The following is a 22,518-nucleotide window of genomic DNA, read 5'->3' on the forward strand; positions in this document are numbered from 1 at the left end:
CTCATTTTTAATCTCTGTATATTTTTTTCCCTGTGAATGCTTTGAGTTATTGTTGTGCAAGTTATCCTTTTGGGGATGGCGGACACCAACTGTGCAAATATTTAAAAGGCAAGGCTGAGAGACCTCTTCTTTCCATATGTAAGCCCACTGACCCCAGTAGTCTTTTACTGTAAATGCATTTTGCCATGAATTTTTAAATGGCAAGCATTAACTATTTTTATGCAAACAGATCTTCCATGCACAAACATATGAAGTTTTCAGTGTATTCTGTTTTTTATGAGCATAGTACTTTCTGCATGGTTCAGACTACAGTGTATGATGATTCAGCTAGGGAAATTACTCCTTTTGTCTTTAAAATAGTTTAGGTAAATTGTTGTATTTATTTTGTATAGTAGAATTTGGATCATGATCAGTACATTTTTCTTCTGTTCTTTTTCCCTCTGCCAACCTTTGAACTTTTACTTCAGAGTTTGGGTTTCTTTTTTTTTTTGCATTCATGGTTATGTTAGAATCTGACCCAGAAATGTAATTTTAACTAGATGCAAGAACATTAGTAAATTGTCCTCCTAAAGCTGGTATGACTGATTGTAAAGAATACAAGCCAATAAGTAGTTAAGGAAGCCAATACTGTTTTTGTTACTCTGATCTTAATTTCAATGCCAATTTTAAATACTTGCTGTTGTAAAATATTTTGCAGCTGCCTACAGAATCATTGTTTTATCGAGCTGTTCTTCAGGTTATTATAGAAGAAATTTATGGTGTCACCAAAAGGTAGGAAGCTCTGAATTCACAGAATACAAACCAAAGATCTGATCCTCTTCCACCTCTATTCTGTAAAGAAAATATTTCTTAGAAAGAAGAAGAGCGTAAGAATCAGTCTTATCAGACTGTATATACATATTAGTATTAAAATGCAGGATATGTTTGTTCATCCTAAATCCACATCACACATGTATTGCCCTTCCTTTACCCATAGCTGAAATAGGTCCTCTTTGGTACTGGATACATGGGTAAAACATACCTTCACCAGAAAACCGACAGCAAATTCACTAAAAAGTCAACCCAGTCCTGGGCTACCCTGTTACGCAGAGGTCCTGGCAGCTTTAATGCTGCAGAAGACAAAAAGACTTTTCCGTTTGTCCTGAGAAAAACTGCTGAAAGCCCAATGGCCAGCATGGCTGTAAAGAGCTACTTAATGCCTGTGCCTGCATTAGCAAGTACTGCGCCCTTGTAGGATGGGATTTGGAGAGCTGGTGCTGAGGACCTGACATCTGCACTATACTCTCTTCTGGAGTTGTAGCTGGATTAGATTTTATCTAATTCTGTGGGATGTATGTCTGTTAGGACTTGGAGCACATCCTGAAGCGCACCTTCCAGTTAATTTGAAAATAATCCATTTTTTGAGGTCTGATCCTATTCCACAGTGTGAACCAAGGCATGGGAGGTGGGCAAAACCAGAAAATTCCCTTCAGAAGTATACTCCTGATCTAAAATAAGTGCTAATGCAGACACCCCCAAATCTTTTGCTAAATGTAGAGCCAGACAGCTTACCCTTCAGAAGGTCAAACTCCTGAAAGAAGAAATGGTTTTTTTAATTTTAAAATTACCTAAAATATAACATATAAAACCATGGCTACTAAATTGTTTAAAAAAAAAAAAAAGTGTGAGATAGATGATAATATGTTTCATTTGTTAAAGGAAGCATAATTTGGAGGAAATAATTAAGATCATACTTTTGAAATAAAAGCAATGGCTACCTTGGAAAGACTCTCCCCCCACCCCCAGTTTCATTGCTGAGCATGATGTTACATGGTGTAGAATATCCCTATGGTCCATTTGGGTCAGCTGTCCCGACCACGTCCCCCCACACTTCTTGTGCACCCCCAGCCTCCTCCCTGGGGGGCAGAAGGAGAAACAGAGAACGCCTTGCTGCTGTGCAATCACTGTTATCATTAATATCATTAATCATCCCTAACTGACTTTCAGACTGCATCAGCCCAAATGTTTAAGGGCATCTGAATGTTAAATATGACTGCAGAAATTCACTCTTTCTTTAAAATTAAATGTGACTTGATTCTCAGTGAGTGGGGATCCTTGCCAGCTAAGCAGCATCGGAACTGCCACTGAGTCAAGTCTTTCTGTTGACTCAGTAGATGTTAATCCTGATCCTTAAATAAGGAGAAAGGTGTTTTACTAAGAATAAAGAGGGGGAAAAGTTTTAAACAAAGATATTTCTATTTAGTATTTCACCGAGGGGGAAGTGTATTTCCTCTTAAGTAATTGAATACTCGCAAACAGCTACTGTAGCTGAAAATGTAACTCCTACACTACACAGCTGGAAGAGGAATTACATTAAGACACAGTCAAGAAAGCAAATTCGGCCTAACAGAAACTCTGTGTGTTGTTTCTCCAAGATACTTTAAACACAGAGAAGAGAAAAGAAGAGAACAAATGTAAGTGGCTTGTTAGGATTCAGTCTTCCTATATGTTTTTTAAGTTTTCGTGCATTATTTTAACATGTTTTTTGAAACAACCCATGTTTTGGCTGGCTTCAAAAGTAGGCCATTGAGTTATAAACAGGAGAAAATTCTGGCATCACTTAGTGAAATAAAAATTGCGAGGGTAAGAACACAAGGTAACAAGCGAAAGTGAAATTTTACTCCAACTTGGCATTTGCTCAGTCCAGTGGTTGATGGTAAATAAATTACAGCAGCATTATAGTAAATTATAGAAGTATTATAGAAGTACAAAAGGAAATATCTGTCAGTGGAAATAAGAATTTTGTCATTCATATAGGGAAATAAAAATTTTAGGAAGAAATTAAAAAGAAAGCTTCAACTCTCCAATTTTTAGGTAAAATAATAACTGTACTATAACCACAGTACAGTTGTACAGTTGCTGTATCTAGAAATTTCTTCAAGCATTAGCTAGCTTGTTTTGTTTTAAGTAAAAGAGGGAGAAAGGAAAATTGTTACTAACTTGGCAGTAGCAGCTGATTTATTTCTCCTGAATTAAAAATCTAATTAAAATTAATTTAAAACGTGTAAATTTCTGTTGTTGGATGTATAAAAGCCTGCATCTCAATGCTATATTTGCAGTGATCGACATGTTGGAAAAACTTTCTCCAAATCATCCTCCTTCATAGATTATGTCAGAAAGTCTCTGAAAAAGCTGGAACTGGATGATTCAAAGGTGAGTCACTAAATAGAGACTGCATGAAATCCTTATATCCAGGTAACTTCTTGAAGTCAGCACCATAATGCAATGTTTGAGCCATTGAGTTGATTTAGTTTGTATATTGCTGTATAAGGTGTTCTCATTTTTGTTAATATTAATACAGCCAATCCATGCTTATTTTTATGCATTTTAAAAAAACATATCAAAGTTGGGGGGTTTCATGTTTTTTGGAAATAAACTCCCATGTATAAATTCTTGAAAAGATTTTGTTTTAAAATTACTTTATTCTAATGACTTTATATAAAATAAATCCTTTTTATATGTGGTGCTCATGATCAGAATTTTTAAAGCATTTCCGGTATTTATGAAGTTAATCCTACAAATCTCCTTTGAGGCAAAAAATGTAATACATACTCTATTTTATACATGCTGTCATTTAGAGTTAAATATACTTTTCAGATGCCGAGCGAAGCAGGCATGAAGAACTTCTTGCCTGTGCTGATACTGTACATCCTGATAAAAGTAACTCTTGCACCCTTTTAAACCCAGCTGAAATACTATCCTATGCAAACATGTTGTTTTTTCGTCTGTACTTAAGTTTAAACTGAAAGTGATCCAAAAAAACATGAATAATGAATCTCATAGTAAACACTTTGACCCCTTTTTATTTCATTTTTTCTGCAGCAATTTTTTCTTGATTCCTTTGGACACCTTTTGAAACTGAAAAATGTAACATTATAGCAAGATAGGCAATTCCATCCATGCAGTGTGTTTCTCTTACAATTTACTTCCCAAAGTGTTTCCAATTTATTTTAGCCTTTAGACAGTCTCCTTAAGTAGCCTTTGAAGGTCTCTGCTGCAGCTTCTGTGTATGTATTCTCCTAATACTTTTTTCTTTAAATGAATAAATGTTAAGGATAAAAAATAAGATTTTTAAATAACTTTCCTAGATAAAGAAGTAAATACAAAATTGAGATTTAAACTTATAAAATCTTTTGGAGATTTTTTTTATGTTCTTGAGTGTCTTGTCTTAGCACAACTGCTAAATTGGTCAACAGATGGCAACATAGCGTTAGGCATGGAATATGACTGTGTGAAGATCACAGCCACTCTGTGAGAACAAGTTGTGCAATGGAGACACTAGAGAGTATTAGATTGATTATTACAAAATGTAGTGCAAATCAAAGAAAAAAGTAGGAGTGGCAAGTATGTAAAATATTTAAGGAAAATGTTGTTGTAGTCTTTGGTAAAGCAATGCTTAAAATCTGTAGTCAAAATGTCAAATCACTTAAGATTAGCCAGGTTCATCAAACCATGAATGAGGAGAAATATGCAAAACCAAATAAATAAGTAAATGCAAATGACATTGGAATCATGCTTACAGCATTAAGAAAAAGACTTATGCCTGAAGTTCACTGTGTTTTAAAAGGATTATGTTTAATTCTGTTTGGAAATTGAATTACCTGCTTGTTTTTCTGGATAAAGAGGCACTAACATCATGCATTTACCCCAGCTGAAACTAACTACTAAAATGGTGTCTTCTTCAGTATGTGTACAATCACCCAAAAGCGATAGTGGATTGTTCGTGCGATAATCAGTTTACTAAATCATTCATTAAACTCTGCTGGTAGAGAGTTATACATTCTTTTCTTTAAAAGCGGTAAGCATAGAAACTTTGGGTCAATATGTCTGATTTTAGACATGCTGCCTTTTGCCAGAAAGGGTCTGGACAAATGCAAGTTGCCCTGGGAGAAAGATGTCTGTCAACACTACTTCAAGCTGCACATGTTTGTGTGGTTGCTAAAGACCTGATTCAAGTAAATGCTCATTTTTGCTTGTATTTCTCCTCATTTTTATGTACAGCTGGCTGCATACTGAAGACTGAATTTTATGCTGATCTAAACAATATTATTTTTTATTTCCCAGCTATGTTGAAATTTGCAGCAGCACAAAGCCATGCTATTTTGATACTACTGAGAGGAAAGTTGTTACTGCTCCCTCAACAGTGGTTCTGACACTGCAGTTTTCATGGTGGAGTCAGCACTACATCTACACAATATTGGAGAATGTGTTCAATTCCTCTCTTCAGAAAAAAAATACTTACATAGCTAAAAATGTGATGAAGCCTAAACATTTGCTCTCAAAGACAACAAAAATCAAAGAGAAATTTATGCAGAATTTGTTTTCTAGCTCTGTTTTTAAAAATGAACAAAAGAGCAGCTGTACTGCATAGACCAAATGTCTACTCTGTCTCCAGCACTGGCCAAAAACTGATGCCTTGGGAAGAATACAAGGCGAGAGTAAGCATATATGAAGGATACTTCCAGAATAATCCAAAATGTGCCTGTCATTCACAAAAAAAGGAGGCTATCATTGTCTTCATGCATAAATTTATTTAGGTGATATTAAAAAAACCAGCTAAAACTTAGTAACGCTGTATAGTACAGAGAACTGTGAGAAAAAATTGTTTGCATACGAGTCTGTGTTTTACATGTGCAAAAATATTTTTTCAAAAACATGTCAGAAAACTGTGAGTCTCAGGTCTTTTACTATGCTTGTCAGAATATTGAAGAGAGTTTAATCTCTGCATGATAACAAAAGTACTGGGAAGTAGAGGGCTTGCGGCACTACGTTCTTAGGAGTCACTGCCAGGGTTTGGTAGCTTAGCATGTATGGTGAAGTCATGGATGGTTTGGATCACTGTGGCTGAATTTGGACTGTGGGACATAAACTTCCTTGCAAACTTGTGGTGCACGATGACCACCACAGCTGCTTGCGTTATACAACCAATGCCTCTGTTCCTGATCAAGGGGTAGCCCTGCTGCAATCCAGTCATTTTCCAGTCTGGAGAAATGCGGAGGCAGGATCAAGAGAGCAAGTGCATAAGACGCCTAACCTGCCTTGATACTCACTTATGTAAGTGTATGCCTTTTGCTAAATATAGAACTGATGAAGACTCTTATCAGGTATAAATATCCAAACAGTAAGTTAATTTTTGCTGTTGTTTTTCAGTAAAGATACGTTCTTTAATTCTGCAGTTCTTCATGTGAACAAGCCTCTCCACCTCTTTCATTTGTGCAAGAGATGTGCAGATCTTTGCTTATTTGAAATAAGAATCAGACCCTTTATGAAAAGATTGTCAACCAGAAGTGAGTTAGAGTGAGACAAAATAGTAAAATACTTTTTCTTCAAAAAAAATAGCATTTATCAATCCCCTACGGCCATTCATTGTTACAAGTACTGTTCAGGGACTGAAGTTTCCTATTACCTTAGTGGAAATAATTTCCTCCGTTGTGTTTCTTTTCAATGTGGAAGAGCCTGTCAAGTCCAGATTAAACACTGAGATGCAAATGAACTATTTTTTTCTGTCTTTTGGTACAGGATCATTCCTTTCACACATCTCTCCACCTCAGTAGTAAAACTGAGACATACACAGTGACTGCTGAATGTCTGACAAAATACTCTCATTTTGTGAGGGCAGAGAGAGGTCTTTTAGTATGAGCTTGATGCTTCACAGGTATGGTTATATTGCTTCTAGCTTCAGAACTAATGGAATTGCTTTGTGGGCCATGGATACCTGCACAGGGTTTTAGTAATTGGTCTGGATACACACCAAGGCAATATTTTATTCCTGGTTGTTTTCTTTGTCATAGCTCACTCTGTTCCTGTACACCCCACGTTGTTCGGGCAGAGGGTTCAGTGCCACGTAGATATGGGAGAAACTCTTTCTATCGGAAGATTTCTTTTCCCTTTTATTCACTGTTTCACCTAATTTAACATGAACATGGGACTCTCACTTGAGAGAACGAAGCATTCATCCCTGTTCTTTCTCCTAGAGGAGCTGGCCACTCCTACACTTGTTACCCTTGCTTCTTTCAAACAGCAAGATTAATCGCTCCTTCCTCTTCAGCAGAACATTTTGGCTCTGTAGCTGCCTTGCAGATGGATTTAAAATGAAGCCTCTTTATTAATACACTTGGTTCCTGCTTAAGACAGTAAGTGCTACAAATGGCATTGCCACAGCAAAAAGTCCTTGTATAAGTATTTATGTATTTCTAGAGTCTTTGAAGAAGAAAACCCAAAACTTTCTTGAATTGCCTGGTGTCCTGTACTTATCGGGGTAGATTAGCAAAAGATCTTTCATAGAGTCTGTCTTTAAGGCGATTAAAGGGAGAAAGTGCTTACAAGGCTAAGGCCTGGATGTGTGTCTGGCAGACTTTGTGATCTATGCCCCAGCTAGGATCCATTTCTGCTAGTAAGTGAGAGCCTCAGCGGGGGGAGCTGTTTAACAAAGAGAAGCTGGCCAGCATTCATGTAAAGTGCAGTCTGGGAATAAGGAGAGGATGCTATTTAATGCCACGTCCGATTGCAGGAAGATATACAGGGCTGGAAACACTCCTGACACATCTGCAAAGCAAAGCTATTAGTCACTTTGATTTCATCTCCTGCTATATTCGCACTATAGTTACTGCTATGCCCTAATAGCATATAAGGTAGTTACTTTGTCTTAGTCAAAATACTTCACAAATCATTTAACCCTTTCAGACATAGACATATGCTGGGGAAATACAATAGCAATTTCAGAGGTAGGGTCACCTTAAGCTTTCATGCGCAAAGAGAAATTTTATGTGCCTGTCAACGAGTGCGTCGTTGCAGATTTACTTGGTTTTGTTTAACCAAGCTCCCAAGTCTCCTGTGACTGCTGTTTTTCAGTTTCGAACAGTCTAGTGTCTGCACATAACCTGAAGTTGCTGGGGCTCTTTCCGAAGAAAAAGTCATTTATTTGGCGGGTGACCCATCTAACAACCTGAGATGAGATCTGCAACAATAAACAGATGGTTAATGCTCAGCTTCCACCATCCCCGTTTGGTCTTACCCTGACCAGACTTCTTAAAAACAGCTGCTGCCCATTTGTCTTTTTCTGATCCTGTGCTTCAGGTAGAGCATCCCAAAAAGATTTACAGCTGTCAGGTCTTAACCGGCGGGTCAGTAAAGGGCACTAGCCCCTTCTGTGAGGCATTGCACCCATCACAGTAGCATTTACATTAATAACACAGTAAGAGAAACTCATGTCCTGTAAAAAGCTCGTTTATCATCTTAAGTAATTTAAACAACTTTGATATTTGATATATTATGTCTAGCAATGTTAGACTCAAAGTATTTCAAAGCCTTGATGTAGCTTTGTAGCTAAATTTAGATATAAGGCATATTGTCCTGTATATTCTGCAAAGGTTATGTATTTAGAAGTATATTTAATTAAACAAATGTGTTAGTGCTTTCTTTCTCTACAATAACCGAGACTTTTAGGTTTATTTATAATTAATAATTAATTAATTAATTTTATATAATTTTGTCTTATTTTTATAAGAATCGCTGAAATTATTACATATCACGCATTTATACAGTAATCTTTTCCTATAGTAATTATGCTTGCATTTTTAATATAATTACATAAGTCCAAATATGTCTGAAATGCATTGGACTTGCTAGTTCAGTTTTACTGGAATTCCTAAATGACTCTGTGTTTTTGTGAACTACAGAGTATTTAATTTTGAGTGGTAAAACTGGTAGAGAATACTGAAATCAGAATTTATGTGAAAATAATTTTTTTTTTCAGTAATTGGTCATTTTTTGTCAGACTTTTTTTTCTTATGTCTTTGGACACTTTTTATATAGTTAGTGTGAATAGTTGGTATATGTTTCATATAGCAGTAATGATTTTTTTAAAACAGTGATACTTTTTAAGAAAACACAAGAGCATGCATATGTAACTTTTGCTTTCATTTTGATGAAACAAACACCTAACAATAACATTAGCATACATGTAAAGCCTGAAAACTAAGTAGCTGAGCTGAATGATCTCTCAGTGCTATAACTGTCAAGTAAAAAATGAAGTCAAAGGTCTGAGGTTTTTAAGACAGTAATTAAAAAACTGATTCTGTTGATTTTTTAAAAAAATAAAATAAGGATATGTTAATTTTTAGAATAACTGGGTTTACACTTGGAGCATAAATATGGTTGTATTACAGGTTTCAGTGATTTACCACTGGTTTAGGACTGCAGTTTTAATTTATGTTTCCTTTTTATAATTGCTCAGATGGCAGAGTGAACATGGATTAAAGAGATGTCTTCTCTTATTTTAAGATGAGGCAGTTATTCATGTTAGCTAAATGTATATTTAATATATTGGGCTCAGTCCGGAATAAATTTTCAGCAGACATAAATTATGCTGTGCTTGCTTGCATTTATTTGTATAATAGTGCTCTTTTTAAAATTAATACAAAAATAGTTCCAATTTGCTGTGTTCAGATACCTATAGTATTAGATGGAAACACTTTAGTTGAAGCCAAGAGCTTGAAGATGGGACTTTCAAAGACTCCTGCTAAGACAATTACGTGTCCTGATCACATAAATGCTTTGTGAAAATGTGGTGGTAAATGTACCTTGCAGATAGCTTCACAGCGAGTGGCTGGGACAATGTTTGGAAACACCTCTTGAGTTTGCTGGGATCCATCCCTAAGGTCATATATTCGCCCTTTCCAGACCAAACCAGGAGCCATCTGACAAGCCTTTACAAAGTTTGTAATCCCTCTGAGGAACATGCAGGTGGAAGCCCTGTCCCCCCACGTTGGCTCTCAGTCCAACCTGTGTCATGAGCTGTCCTGGTTTTAGTCCCTAGTCATGTTCTACTCATGTCATGGGGAGTAGGCTTTGAGGATATTCCTTCCCATTTCCACATCTGTGCTTCTCCTACAATACCATTTACAATTTATCACATATATTTCCTAGTTTGGTCCTACGCCAGCTGTGCTTCAGGTGTTCTGATGATCTTCTGACCCATTGAACTTGAACACAACTATGTCAAAATATGTTGAACAGAATGTTTTGCATGTTTTTTCATAATTTTAAACCGTATAATTAAGAGACACTGTGCTCTGTACACATCACTGACAAGCAATGTTGTAATTAAATGAACAGGTGAGCTTGGGACAAGATAAAAAGCCTCTGTCCTTATGGAGCTTCTCAGGATAAGTTGCATTGCAGTATTTAGAAAGCTGCACTTCTGTAAAACTATGTGTTTGGGCAGTTCCATCCTTCCTAGAAAATGCTTAATAAGGTTTCCACGGCCATGTGAGAACATTCTAAAGTAATAGACTGATCTTTACTTCTTTCACCTTTAATATAGATGATATATTCAAATTTTTGCAGGCAAAAGTAGTTTTTCATATGAATTTCTGATTTATCATTTTTACAAGATTTTGACCAAAGGAACATGGCATTCTCTAAACCTATCCCCAAGGACTAGTTGAGTGAAGGATTTCTAAGTTTAAATTCAGCAACAATATAAACTCTTTAACCAAATAGATTTCTTACACTTCCTAAATTCAAATGGCTGAATATGTTATTAATTTCTCATCTGTAATGTTTGTCAGTTTCTGAAAATTGAGTCTTAACTACAGTATTACTAGTGGCAAATTCATAATTTAAGTTTTAGTGTGGTGTGCTATTTGAGATACCAATGGGCTAAACCAATTTTGTTTTCAAGTAGATTTCTTGGAAGAATGCTAAATGCCACCAAAATGTTTTCTGAGAACTTGGTGGGTTTTGTGACAGTCTCTTTTTTCCACTTCTGTCAGCTAAATTGCATTGAAAGAAACTACTTTCCTGGAAGTGAAATATTATTAAGGTAGATGACACTGTTGTTACTGTGAAAAGAGTGTGACTGGCTCTTTTGCTATGACAAAACATTTGAGAGCACCTTCCCCCTCTTCTTTGACATTTGTCAGTGTCTTTTTAAAAGCATCATTGCACTGTGTTCTGTTATGAAGTTAATAAAATACCCACCTTGACTTAACATGTTACAACCTTCACCACTTTAAGCCTCCCAAACTACAGTGCTTATAGAAAGTCAGCCAGGGGCGATACTGAAACGGATAAAGATACATCTTGTAACCAGTGATGCAGTAAGATTGTGCCACCTGTCCTGTGGGATCTGCACTGGATCTTTTTGAGCTTCTGTAGATCACATAATGCATCCTGTTTCCATGCTTGCCTGAAAATTTGAATATTGATATGATGTGAACCAGTGATCATTGTGCTGAATGAGAAAAAATGCAGCCATCGTTTTGGTTAGTGTTTCACGCAGGACAGTAATTTACGATGACTTATTTCAATAAGACAGAGAAGAGGACATTGGGTAAATGGAGATGATGTGCTTCTCTTAGCTTACCATAGAGTGTCCCTTGACTTGTAATATCTCCTCAGCAATGACAAGTGGAATATCATAAAACGCAGTTGGCAAATGAAGGGAAGTAAGAGGAAGAATACAATTGTGTGGCTTAATTTTACTGTTGTTTTAAAAAGTGTTGGAAAACCACATACTTAAGACTGGGGAACTGTCAGTAGTGAAATTGTATAATACATTAAGACATGAACTAACCTGAATATATACAACTATACAACTGGGAACTAAAAAGGAGAATTTTTGTGGAAATTGGGAGAGGGACTTTTAACCTGAGATTTCTTATCTACCCTGCACCCAATTCAGTGTTGATATCTTTAAATGACAGTGAATACCTCAAACTGGTCTGGTCTTGGCTAGGATTATTTCTAATCTTGATGCTTTTTATTGTGTACAGCCATTGGGCAAACATGGAGCCAAAGACAAAACAATGCTCTCTGTTTTCCCATTAATTCTAACGTGGCAATTAACTGAGTCTAAACAGTCAAAAAGTGAAGGCACTAAATGAATTTACACACTTAATGCATTTTACAATTGTTGAAGAGTTGACTTTCTCAACTGTTTTCTTGGACAGAAGGAATTTCAGCTCACAGATTTCCTGGTTCAGTTGTTAGTTAAGGAAATATTGAATGAAGGTTCAGGTAACACTTGTATTACAGCCTATAAAGTATATGCGCAGAATGCTGTTTTCAAGTATAATTGTTTTTCAGACAGAGAAAATACTATCCCAATTATGGTAGCATAACATTTTAGTCTGGCAAGGAATCTTAAGAGATGTGACTTACGTCAGTTAGATATAATTCTAAATAATATAGATTGCATTTGTTTGAAATGCATTTGAAACGAAGTTCTAAATAAACTTAAGTTTCTCACTGATTACATTACCTGTGTTATGTTATTTTACACTACATTACATTATTTTTAACTACGTTAGTCATGGGAAGATTGTAAAAAATTGCTGTATGATATGGTCTCCCGAGCATTTTGAACTGATCTAAGACACTGCTCTGCTAAAAGGGTTGCCTTACTGCTTTCTTGTACTATTGCTAGTGTTTGCGATAATACTGGTACAAGAAGAGAGAGGAAACATGGAAATGTGCCATCAGTGCAGGGGAAAGCAGTCCCTTTGAGGCAGCAAAGAAGAGTTACATCTGTTTAAACAACAGACTGTGGAACAGCATCCTCTGTAGGCTCTGGCTCTCCTCTGTAGGGCGTGTGCAGCATTGGGCAGCAAAAGAGATTTTAATTCAGTCAAAATACTCTTACTCTAGGGAAAGACACAACTCTGAAAAAATACTCTCTAGAGAAATTTTAACTTTGGTATCACTAATTGTCACCCACCTTGTGCCTGAATGTTTTCTTTTCAGCCCGTGCTCAATCAGCATGTTTGTGGGATTGCAGTCTAACTTGGGTGTGCTCAGGGGTGGGGTATCTCGCGTGCTCTCAGGGCTCTGTTGACGGCCTTCTAGTGTTCACAACAGATGAGTCTGGCCTATGGTATAGTTTTATTGCCACCTCCAGCATATGGTACAGTTATAACTAGGTCAATGGAGACCTTGCTGCCCTCTAGTTCCTCTTGGTTGTTTCAGCTATTTGGGCCACCACACCAATCCGCAAAGAAATGAGTTTAAAAGAAAGCATGCACCACCATTACAGTGCAAAGAGATGAGGTGCTTTTGTTCACAACCTGATAAAGACCAGGTGGCATTGTAGCTAAATCAGCAAAGAAATACTGGCCAAAACCTCTATGTATATATTGAAGCTTACTTGAATATCAGTAGCCTAAGCTAGACCTTTGAGTGCAGAATCATTATTAAGACAAGTGCATGATATATGTATTCTGGGTTTTAATGCATTTTCACTCAGGCCATAAATTCATAGTATCAACATCATAATGTAAGAAGAAAGTTCAGTGCATGGATTTAAAGATTTTTTTTTGGATACACAAATCTGTGGCAACCCTGCGTAGAGAAGAGTTGCATGCACGACTCCAGTGACTAAGTGGGGCTTGCTTTGCATGTGCATGGGCTTGCTGTTCCTGAAAATGCAAACAATAATTTACTCCTACTTCACCTCGGAAGGATAGCTGAAGATTGTGTTGGGTACCTTTTAAGAACTGAAGCCAGGTGGCAAGCTGTTGCAGTTTCAGACAAAGCCAGTGTTACCTGTGTTTTGGTCGTCTTCCGATAAATTGACCGCAGAGCTAGCTACCAGGTACCCTTTTCATGCCCTTTTCTATCAAGGCTCTGTGGTGGACACTTTCTCTCTTTTCCAGGTGGACTGTTGTATTGAATTAGTTCACCCACCAAACTTTTAATTCAGGTAAAGTTTGGAATAGTACCTAATCAATCCATGACAGCAGGATGCATTCAGTTGGAATGTGTAGTAAGCAAGGAGGGAGTGGAAAAGCATTTGGGCGAAGTACTAGCGTATGGCAACATCCAAGAGACATTTTTGACCCAGCTTTTTATTTGCCAAACATTTCACAGCTTGTTTTCTTTTAATTTGAATGCTTCATGTTGAAAAATGGAGAACATCATAAAGGAAGCAAAAGCAGAAAGGTTTCTTGATCACATTTTTACAAATACAGATCTTTGTATTTTAATTCCAAATAGCCTGTAATTTCAAAAATCCATTACACTAAAACCCTTTTAATCTCAGTTGAAATGAAAAGCTTACAGGGCAGAGGTTAAATAAACTATTTTGTTTATCTCATGACTGATATATTTTAGTCGGTTTGGCTCTTTAGAGGGGAAGAGAAAAACAAACCCTCAGATTTTTGCATAGCTTTACTGAAAATAAAATAGCAACAAGGCCAAAAAAGTCCTGTTAGTTCACATGAGTACTGCCAGATCAGCTACTCAACCTTGCCTCTGTAATTGGGAAAAAGTATTTTCTAAATTAAAAAAATAAGACTGGAAGACTACAAAAGTTCTTCTAACCCATCCCCTTGTTTTAAGGCAGTTAGAATTTTGTGTCATTCCTGAAAAATATTTGTCTAATCTTCTTAAAGCTTCCTGTGAAGGAGACTGACAACCTCCCCAATCCTTAATTAACCTCAAAGAGAGAAAGTTTCTTAAAGTTTTTGGCTGAATTTTTCTGCTGCAATGCAAGCCCATTAGTTCTTATCTTACCCACTGTAGACAGAGTGAACAAACTGTTCCCTGCTTCTTCGTGATAGCCTTGTAAAAACTGTTATTATGCCCACTCTCAATTTTCTCTAATTTAGCCTGATCAGTTCCAGTTCTCTCAGTCTTTCTTCATAGGTCATGTTTTCTGGATCTCTGATCTCTTTCCTCTCAGGGCTTTTTCAGACAGTTCATTTCTTTCTTTGAAATCTGATGCCCAAAAATGGATGCAGTATTCCAGCTAGAGCCTTGCCACTGCCAAGCAGAGTTGAAGGATTCCTTCCTGCGCTTTGCAGGCTGCTCTCCCATACATGTCACAGAATGGTGATTGCTTTTTTTTTTTTTTTGCAGTAGCACAACTGTGACTCTTGCTCAGCTTGTGATCTGCTGTATCTCCCAGATTGCCATCCTGATTATTTCTGCCTCAGTGTAGTCCCTTCTGCTTTTCTGTACGGCATTTCAAACTTCTTTTCTAAGCAACGCTCCAATTTCTGAAAATTATTTTAAGTTCTTGCAGTGCCTTCCTGTTGCACATTAGCAGACTTAGTTAATGTGGTTTCTGTTCTGTCATCTGAGTTCTTAATGAAAACATTGCATTTTGTAATGGACCTCCACCCAGCAGGTCTTTTCAGTTGTTCAAAGACTCATTAATAACTACTCTCTGGTTATGGTCATTCAAACATTTTCACTCGCTTTGTAATACTTTAATCTAAGCCTTGTTTTTTTAAATTTGCTTATGAAATTGTTATGTGAAATAGTGTCAAAAATCTTGCTGAAATCAAAATATATGACAACCAGTTTTTCACGTGAATCCTTTCACCCTCCTTACAAGCAGACTGACTTGTGATTTGTTCTTGACAAATTCATGTTGACTATTACTCATCTGCTTATCTCTCAGTGTCTTTAAATTCTTTATTTGTTCCATTTTTTTCAGTGCATTGAATTTGAACTGACTGCTCTATAATAAGACATACACCTACTAGCTGTCTGACACACCATCTTTGAGAACTTCTCAGTGACAATGAGTAATAGTTCTGAGGTCACTTCATTCCCTTCTTGGCTGTCCTAGGATGAAGTTCATAATACATACCTGATTTGAAAACTTTTAATTTGTGGAAGTGTTCTCTAGTTTGTTTCCCTATTTTAGGCTGAGATTTTACTTCTTTGCAACTGGCGTAGCCACATGCTTTCAGATGACTCTTCTAATAAAAGTTTGCAAAAATGTATTAGACACTTCAGCTTTCCTAGTCTTTTGTCAGTACCGTTACTCTTCTGCTAAGTTGTGGACTAGCTCTTTCCATAGCCACAACAGAGTAGCTGTACTGCAAACTCCCAATACTGAAGAAGTACATCAGGCTTTCAGCTCCACTCTTTCCAGCAGCCTCCATTACCAGTAACAGAATCACAGAATCGTATAGGTTGGAAAAGACCTTTAAGATCATCGAGTCCAACCGTAGACCTAACACTACCAAGACCACCACTATACCATGTCCCTAAGCATGGGGACATTGCAGGGTAACATCGCAAACCTACTTCCCACTCCTCTTCCTTAAGTGGCCAGCTCAACCGTCTTCTTTAGCATCCAGGACTGTGGACAGCAGAAGAGTAAAGACATCATGACCTTTAAAACCTGGAAAATGTTATGGTCTGGCTGCCCTGTAGGGAACATGCTTTGTGAAGAGCAGTTATGGTCATAGCTCTAGCTACCTATGGTGGTGCAGTGGTCGCTAAAGGGCTGAAAAGGGAAGGGGTATTTGGCTTAGTCGAGTTCTGGAGCTGCCTTTGTATCAAATTCAGCCCCAAATCACAGTCATTTACATTCATAGTGGCAGTGCTGGCAACGTTGCATCAGGTGATTGGGAAAAGAAGAAGGGAACATGTAGTAGTTCAAAGTAAATAGAGAAAGTTTTATTTTAAAGATGGGTAACTGGAAGCACAGACAAACAAAGTAACTATTTCCAGAATCTGATAGTAGGTTTTGTAATGTAAAATACCATGCAGGAGTCCTGACTGAAGCATGTTACTCTCACACCACAATTCACTCCTGAGCTATTTAAATAAATCTTTTGGGGATGGGGGTGAGGAGGGGATAAGATATATGGGAAAGGAAATGAGGATGTTATCTCCACTTTACTGTGTAATACTCATTTAAGAATGGCTAGAGCTTTCTGAATAATGAATGTATCTCAGTATTTCATGTCAGTGCAAAATGCTGTCTGAAGAACAGTTATTGTAAATGAGAACTGAGAAAGTGCTATTAGAATATTATTATAAACTTTAGGAAAGTGCTAATTTCAAAAACAAAACATTTTATTTTGTAGTGTGACTTTCAATTAGGAAAAAAATATTTCATTTTAAAGTTCTCTTGAAAAAGTAACTAGAATAACTCTGATATCTTTTTTTTTTAATCCCTTGCAGCTCCCAGACAGCTGTATAATGGATTACTATGAAAAATACAAGCACAGAATGAATGAGCTTGAAGCATTTAATATGGTAAAAGTTATAGGATTAATACTATTACCTTGTATATATGTATGTGCTAGTCTAGAACAAAACCCTATTAAGTTTTATGTGGAGGTGGACTGTCTTACGCTGTGGTATGCAATCTCAAAAACAAAGCAGCTCCCCCTTCCAAACTTTGGAGCATATCCTATTCCAAAACTATATTAGGTGTCAGTAAAATAATAAAGTGAACACATGGAAGATTCTTTTTCAAGAGGGACTATTACCCTGGAAAATGAAATATCAGTCTCCTTTTAAACCCAGACTGGTCTCCATGCAGTTATTTCATAAAAATTCTTTTTATTAAAATTCATTATTTCCCTCTTTAAAATTGTTCTGCTTCATATAATATCATTTTCTTGTTGGACAATGTCTCGAAACCAACTAAATAACATAGTTTTCTGGCTTTATGGCATTCCATGTATTTTTGATCTTTAAAATAATCTGTTTTGAAGATGTACATACCACAGGGAAAATTAGCAAGGTGACATTTGTACAACAGAACCACTAGAAAATGACTGACCTTCCTGGAATTGTTCTGTGGAAGTGTAACCATTCGGAAGTGTATTGGCTCTCTTTCCCAAAATCATTACAGTATCTAATCTTTCTTTCAGCTGAAGGTTGTTCTGGCTCCCTGCATAGAAGTTTTGATACTTCTGGATCGTCTTTGTTACCTCAAGGAGCAGGTATTTTTGCATTATATTTTATGATAGCTAAAGGCTACATCAGTGAAATGAGACTATTTCAGCCAATTTATTACTGTGCAGATGAAAAGTCTCTGTTGCAGAATTATTATTCTCATCATTTTTGCAAAAGTATAAGCAATCATTCCATTTAGTATAAACATATGCCCAGCAGATGTTTTTATTTTCAGCAAAGCAGCAACAGTAAAGTTTATGTTCTTTTAATTGTATGGTAATTACTAGTCAATAGACAGTAAAAAATGAATTAATTAAATATGCAACAAATTTCATTTTATACAACATATTGAGATATTTAATAATTAAAAAGAATATTGGAAATGCTAAACAAACATTGTGCTGTACATGCTAGAGCTTCCAATTAATATGTTTTAGAACATGTAATTCAAGAAATTTTGAATTAGGTCCAAAATGTTTATGATTTCCTTTTATTGTTTCTTAATTACGATCAATGATGAGAGAGGGTGCACTTTTTCCAACTGTATGGGTCAACTGAGGTACATTTGACTAACATACAGCCTGGATATATTTTACAAGTATAGACCTGGGATATAATAAGCAAATGCTACTGCATTTACTCCATAATGATTTATATTACAGTGTTTCTTCTAACACTAATTTTGAGCTTGGCCTGATTAACTCAGAAGCAGCAGTCATACTTTCTCTGCATCAGTAAACATTTTTCAGACAAATAATAATTTGCTAGGAGGAAATGGTAGCGTCTTCCAGCTTCTGCTCTGGGCCACGGTCAAAATAAAACTTTAAAATAAAGCTTAAACCCATTCATGTGAATAGCTCTGTTTTTCCACCATAAACCTTTCATTTTAACAGCTCCATTTTATCATAAGTAAAAATTCACTTTATTCTCTGCCACAGTGCACTTGGAACAACTGAGTTGTAGTAAATGTATGCTTTTGTTCTAACTGGTATTTTTACAGAGAGGCAATTTGAAATATTTAAATAATGATGTATTTTCCCAAATGCCAACCAGTTATAAATCACATAGAGATCTGTATGATTTCCAAGATGGGAGATCAGACTTGCTGCATTTAGCACTAATTTACCTTTTCTAAATGTAATATACGCATTGATTTAATCTTGTACTGGTTGATTCACAAAATGTGTTTAGGAAGAAAAAATAGAAATGATAAAAGCCATATGCAACATGAAGACCAGATCCAGCTGGCCTCATTCATTTGAAGTCAGTTAATTAGCTTCAGTAGTAGAATGTGCTGCATAAAATGAGTAGGACTTGATCCTTAATTTCTTTGCTCTAGTTCAACTGAAAAACAAGCTTTATTGATGAAGGGGGTCGTAAGCTGTCATTTGATAGTGCCAGAAAGAATTTAATGTCTTTAAAATACATCCTGTTTTGGGTATCCTTTTTTCTCAACAAACTTTCTGTGATTTTCTTGTTAGGTAAATGTTTTTTCTGCTTTGCATTAAGGATAATTTTTAATATTTTTTGCAATATTGTATTTTAAAATGTGGACCTATTACCATATCTTAGCTTTTAAGTCAAACACGTTTTTATATACTTCAATCATATATCATTTTACAGGACAACATTGCCTGGTCTGGACTTGTGAAGTTATTTGATGCCGTGAAATCCCCCAGATGCTATGCAGTTATTGCTCTGAAGAAACAGTCATGTTTTTAAGTGGAAGCAAATTGCAGATAGGTTGAAAGCTCTGAACTGATACTGCTGTTTCCTCACTTTTATTTGTTATTTTTAATTGATTCCTCAAGTACCCTGACTATTTGCTTTTCAGCTGCAAAAGTAAAAAGTGCAATGCCTCTTTGAATCATGAGAAATAAATATCTCCTTTATAAATACCATTGCTTCCTTATGTCAGTTATTGAACAATGTTGAACATCTGGCTTTATTATAAAAGTTATGACCCATATTATGTGATTATTATTTTAAAATAATTTTTATGTTTCTTCTTTTTAAGGCATTATGCTATGTATCAATACCCCTTCTCTTGATATTTCTAATCACAAGATCATACCTTCTCAATTTTTACCAGTTGCTGGCATCAGCAGTCTCAGACTAGCCTCGCCTTTTTCTTTTCTGGGTTGAGATGGTGCATAGTATAAACAGAAAAATAACCTGCACCTGTGAACAAGAGGTTCATAGACTTAACAGGATCTTTGTACTTCCCTGTTCTCCAGGTCATCAGGACCAGCTTATTAATAGAGCAACCTAGAAGAGCCTAGATAGTAATTACCTGCAAAGAGCACTTTTGTATCAACCCCTTCTTCCTTCAGGCATGTTCCTGGAATGCGCTTGTTCGCCTGTCACTCTGAAAGAAAAAAATACGTGTGCTCTAATCCAGTGGGAGATTTCCCAGTGCTTAAGAATCAGCTGCCCTGCTGGAGTTCACTCTGTAATCCTTGGGTTTTATCAGAAAGCTATTATCCGGCCCAAATGTGTTGGGTATAAATACTTTGGTACCCAAGTGAATTGGAACTTGCTAGGCAGTTTCTCGTTGGCTGTACTGCATTCATGAGTGGGAAATTTATTTGTTGATGCATTTATCTCAATGGGTTGCCCAATTAAACTTTCAGATTTTCCATCAATTAAAAAAGAGAAAAGTTTCTATTCTAAGTCCTAGTGCTTTTATTAGAATTTTCCAGCATATATAAAACATAATTAACAACCACTGCACGGAAAAAATGACAACAAATAAATAATAATATACAGCATTAAAGAAGAAAACGGGAGAATGCAACTTTGGTGGGCAGAAGATGAGAATAACAGAAAATATTTTTATATTAATTGTGTAGTGACAGTAATAGTCATGGGAATCAGACTGAGATTCAAATGTGAGTGGGAACAAATCTTATTCTGTTTCAGTCTGCAAAATATAATGAGAGCTTGTGAACATGGCAATTCAAGAAAAGAGAAGTAAGGTATTTTTCTGACAAGTCACATCTTTCTTGATGTGTTCACGTGGAAGAAATACTTTTTTTGGGGTGGTGTAAGTTCACTGCTGTCTATTTTAGGACTCACAGTCCTTATTAACTCCATGGATCCAGTATGAGCTTCTCACATTTGTTTGGTCCCAGTACAATCCTTAGAGCTGCTGAACACCTGCAATACCCAAGGAAATTAACAGAAGTTGCAGGTGCTCACAGCATCTTTGGAGTAGAGCTAAGAAAAGAAAATGAGGCCTTCCATATATGCCACTTTTGTTATATAGGGAGTACTGAGGAAACTAACAAGCTGGTAGATTCTTTTCCCAGGAGAGGAATCAAAAGAAATAAAATCCTTTCCTAACCTCGAAGCATCTGGAAGGAAAAAACCCCAATAATATCTGATATAAAGAGGCAATCTAAAGTACATGATGTTAAAAAGAAAAAAGATGAACAAAAATGTTAGAAAAATAGGTTTTATTATATTATGTTCTGCTAAGACCTGATGACTAATTATTAGTGAAGTGTTAGAGTGTTGTCATCCCAAACTTTTGAGCTGTTGGAAAAATTTATTTGGGGATGAAATTGCCTTTTTGTGTTATGAACTGATTCTTCTGCTTTTTCAGATCAAATACTAAAAACTGGGCATATATGATGTCCAACCAAAGAAAGAACAGTTTCTTACTGAAAGCAAGTGCTTAAAAGTACCCTTTTATGGCCCAAAAATATTCATTTCAGCAAGCCCCACCTGGTTTAATTTGAACACAGTCAAAATTGCATAGGGTATACAGACAATTGCTAATTTTGTGTGGTATTTTAATCGTGTAATGTTATCTAAATTCAAAGTTAAATTCTTATTACTGTCTTAAGAGGACATTTGCAGCAGTTTAGAATAACAAGCACATCTCTAGGATTAGCCCAAGTGCTTTTTCACTGATTCAGAAAGGTCTGAATGAATTTGCATGCCCCCCCCAGCAACTTCTCAGGCTCTTTCAGTACTTCTCATGCACTTTGTAGTCTATGCAGGCAAAGACAGAGGCGATGAGCTTCTTAGAATAATAACTATCAAGAGGTTTATATGACGAGTTTGCATTCAGCAAAGTCAGTTGCTGTCTGCTCTCAAAGCTGTTTTGAAGCTTTGGATGCCTGAATACCTATGAGCTATTGTTTACATAATAGAAAAATCCCTGACAGTAATCAAGATGAATAAAACTATTTTTCTTCGTGGTTATTGCCAAAAGTTCTTCCATAAGTAAACTGTATCCTAAATATGATGAAGTCTTTTGATAGAAAAGAATCTCCATTTTCTTTCAGTGTGACAGAGAGCTATCTATCTTGATATGCTCCCTAAGGAATAGTGGATATGTCTGCTTTCCCTCAGGTGTTTGCCTGATTCTGTTTGTGGCACACCTATGCATTCTGTAGCAGATTTGGAGTGTTTTATTTATTTTTCTTAGGGCTGAAACCTGTTCTTGGATGGAGGAACAAGAGTATATGCAGGGTATGTGTGCAACCTTAATATCCAAGAGTATGTTGTAGCCCTAAGATCTCCAAGCCTGTTTTTGTGACAAACTTTAATTCTGCAGTTCTGATTCATGCCTTAGAACATCACATCACAAAAAAAGTTTGTGCTGTTTTAGTTTCTGGGGTTTTAGTTTCAATTTTTTTTCTGATTAAACATTAAGTATTGTTTATTACAAATTATCTTCTTCATTGACATTATTTGTTAATTTACTGTTAAAATAACAACTATCTGCATGGAGTTAAAATGCTTTTGCAGTGTCATGATGGAGTTAAAATCTTGAGACTCAAAATCCATATGTCCTATGAAGGCTTAAAATCTGCACAG

At 36.2% G+C, this 22,518-nt stretch overlaps 1 protein-coding gene across 4 annotated transcripts in view; it reads left to right on the forward strand.

The window, feature by feature from the left end:
* Nucleotides 1-19,604, forward strand: part of METTL25 (methyltransferase like 25) — a 65,826-nt gene extending 46,222 nt beyond the window's left edge. Inside the window, exons 8-12 of one of the 4 annotated variants that reach the window (XM_075496333.1) lie at nt 698-771; nt 3,099-3,192; nt 16,966-17,040; nt 17,664-17,735; nt 19,312-19,603. In XM_075496333.1, the coding sequence (XP_075352448.1) occupies nt 698-771; nt 3,099-3,192; nt 16,966-17,040; nt 17,664-17,735; nt 19,312-19,410 (414 nt within the window). In that variant the 3' untranslated portion in view covers nt 19,411-19,603. Of the gene's footprint in view, nt 1-697; nt 772-3,098; nt 3,193-6,558; nt 6,759-16,965; nt 17,041-17,663; nt 17,736-19,311 lie in introns of those variants that run through there. The other 3 variants (XM_075496357.1, XR_012774826.1, XM_075496342.1) reach the window with 3 other exon arrangements.
* Nucleotides 19,605-22,518: the final 2,914 nt, after the last annotated feature.

This window comes from Mycteria americana, chromosome 1, assembly GCF_035582795.1.
Source record: "Mycteria americana isolate JAX WOST 10 ecotype Jacksonville Zoo and Gardens chromosome 1, USCA_MyAme_1.0, whole genome shotgun sequence".
In the NCBI taxonomy this organism is placed as follows: Eukaryota; Metazoa; Chordata; class Aves; order Ciconiiformes; family Ciconiidae; genus Mycteria; species Mycteria americana.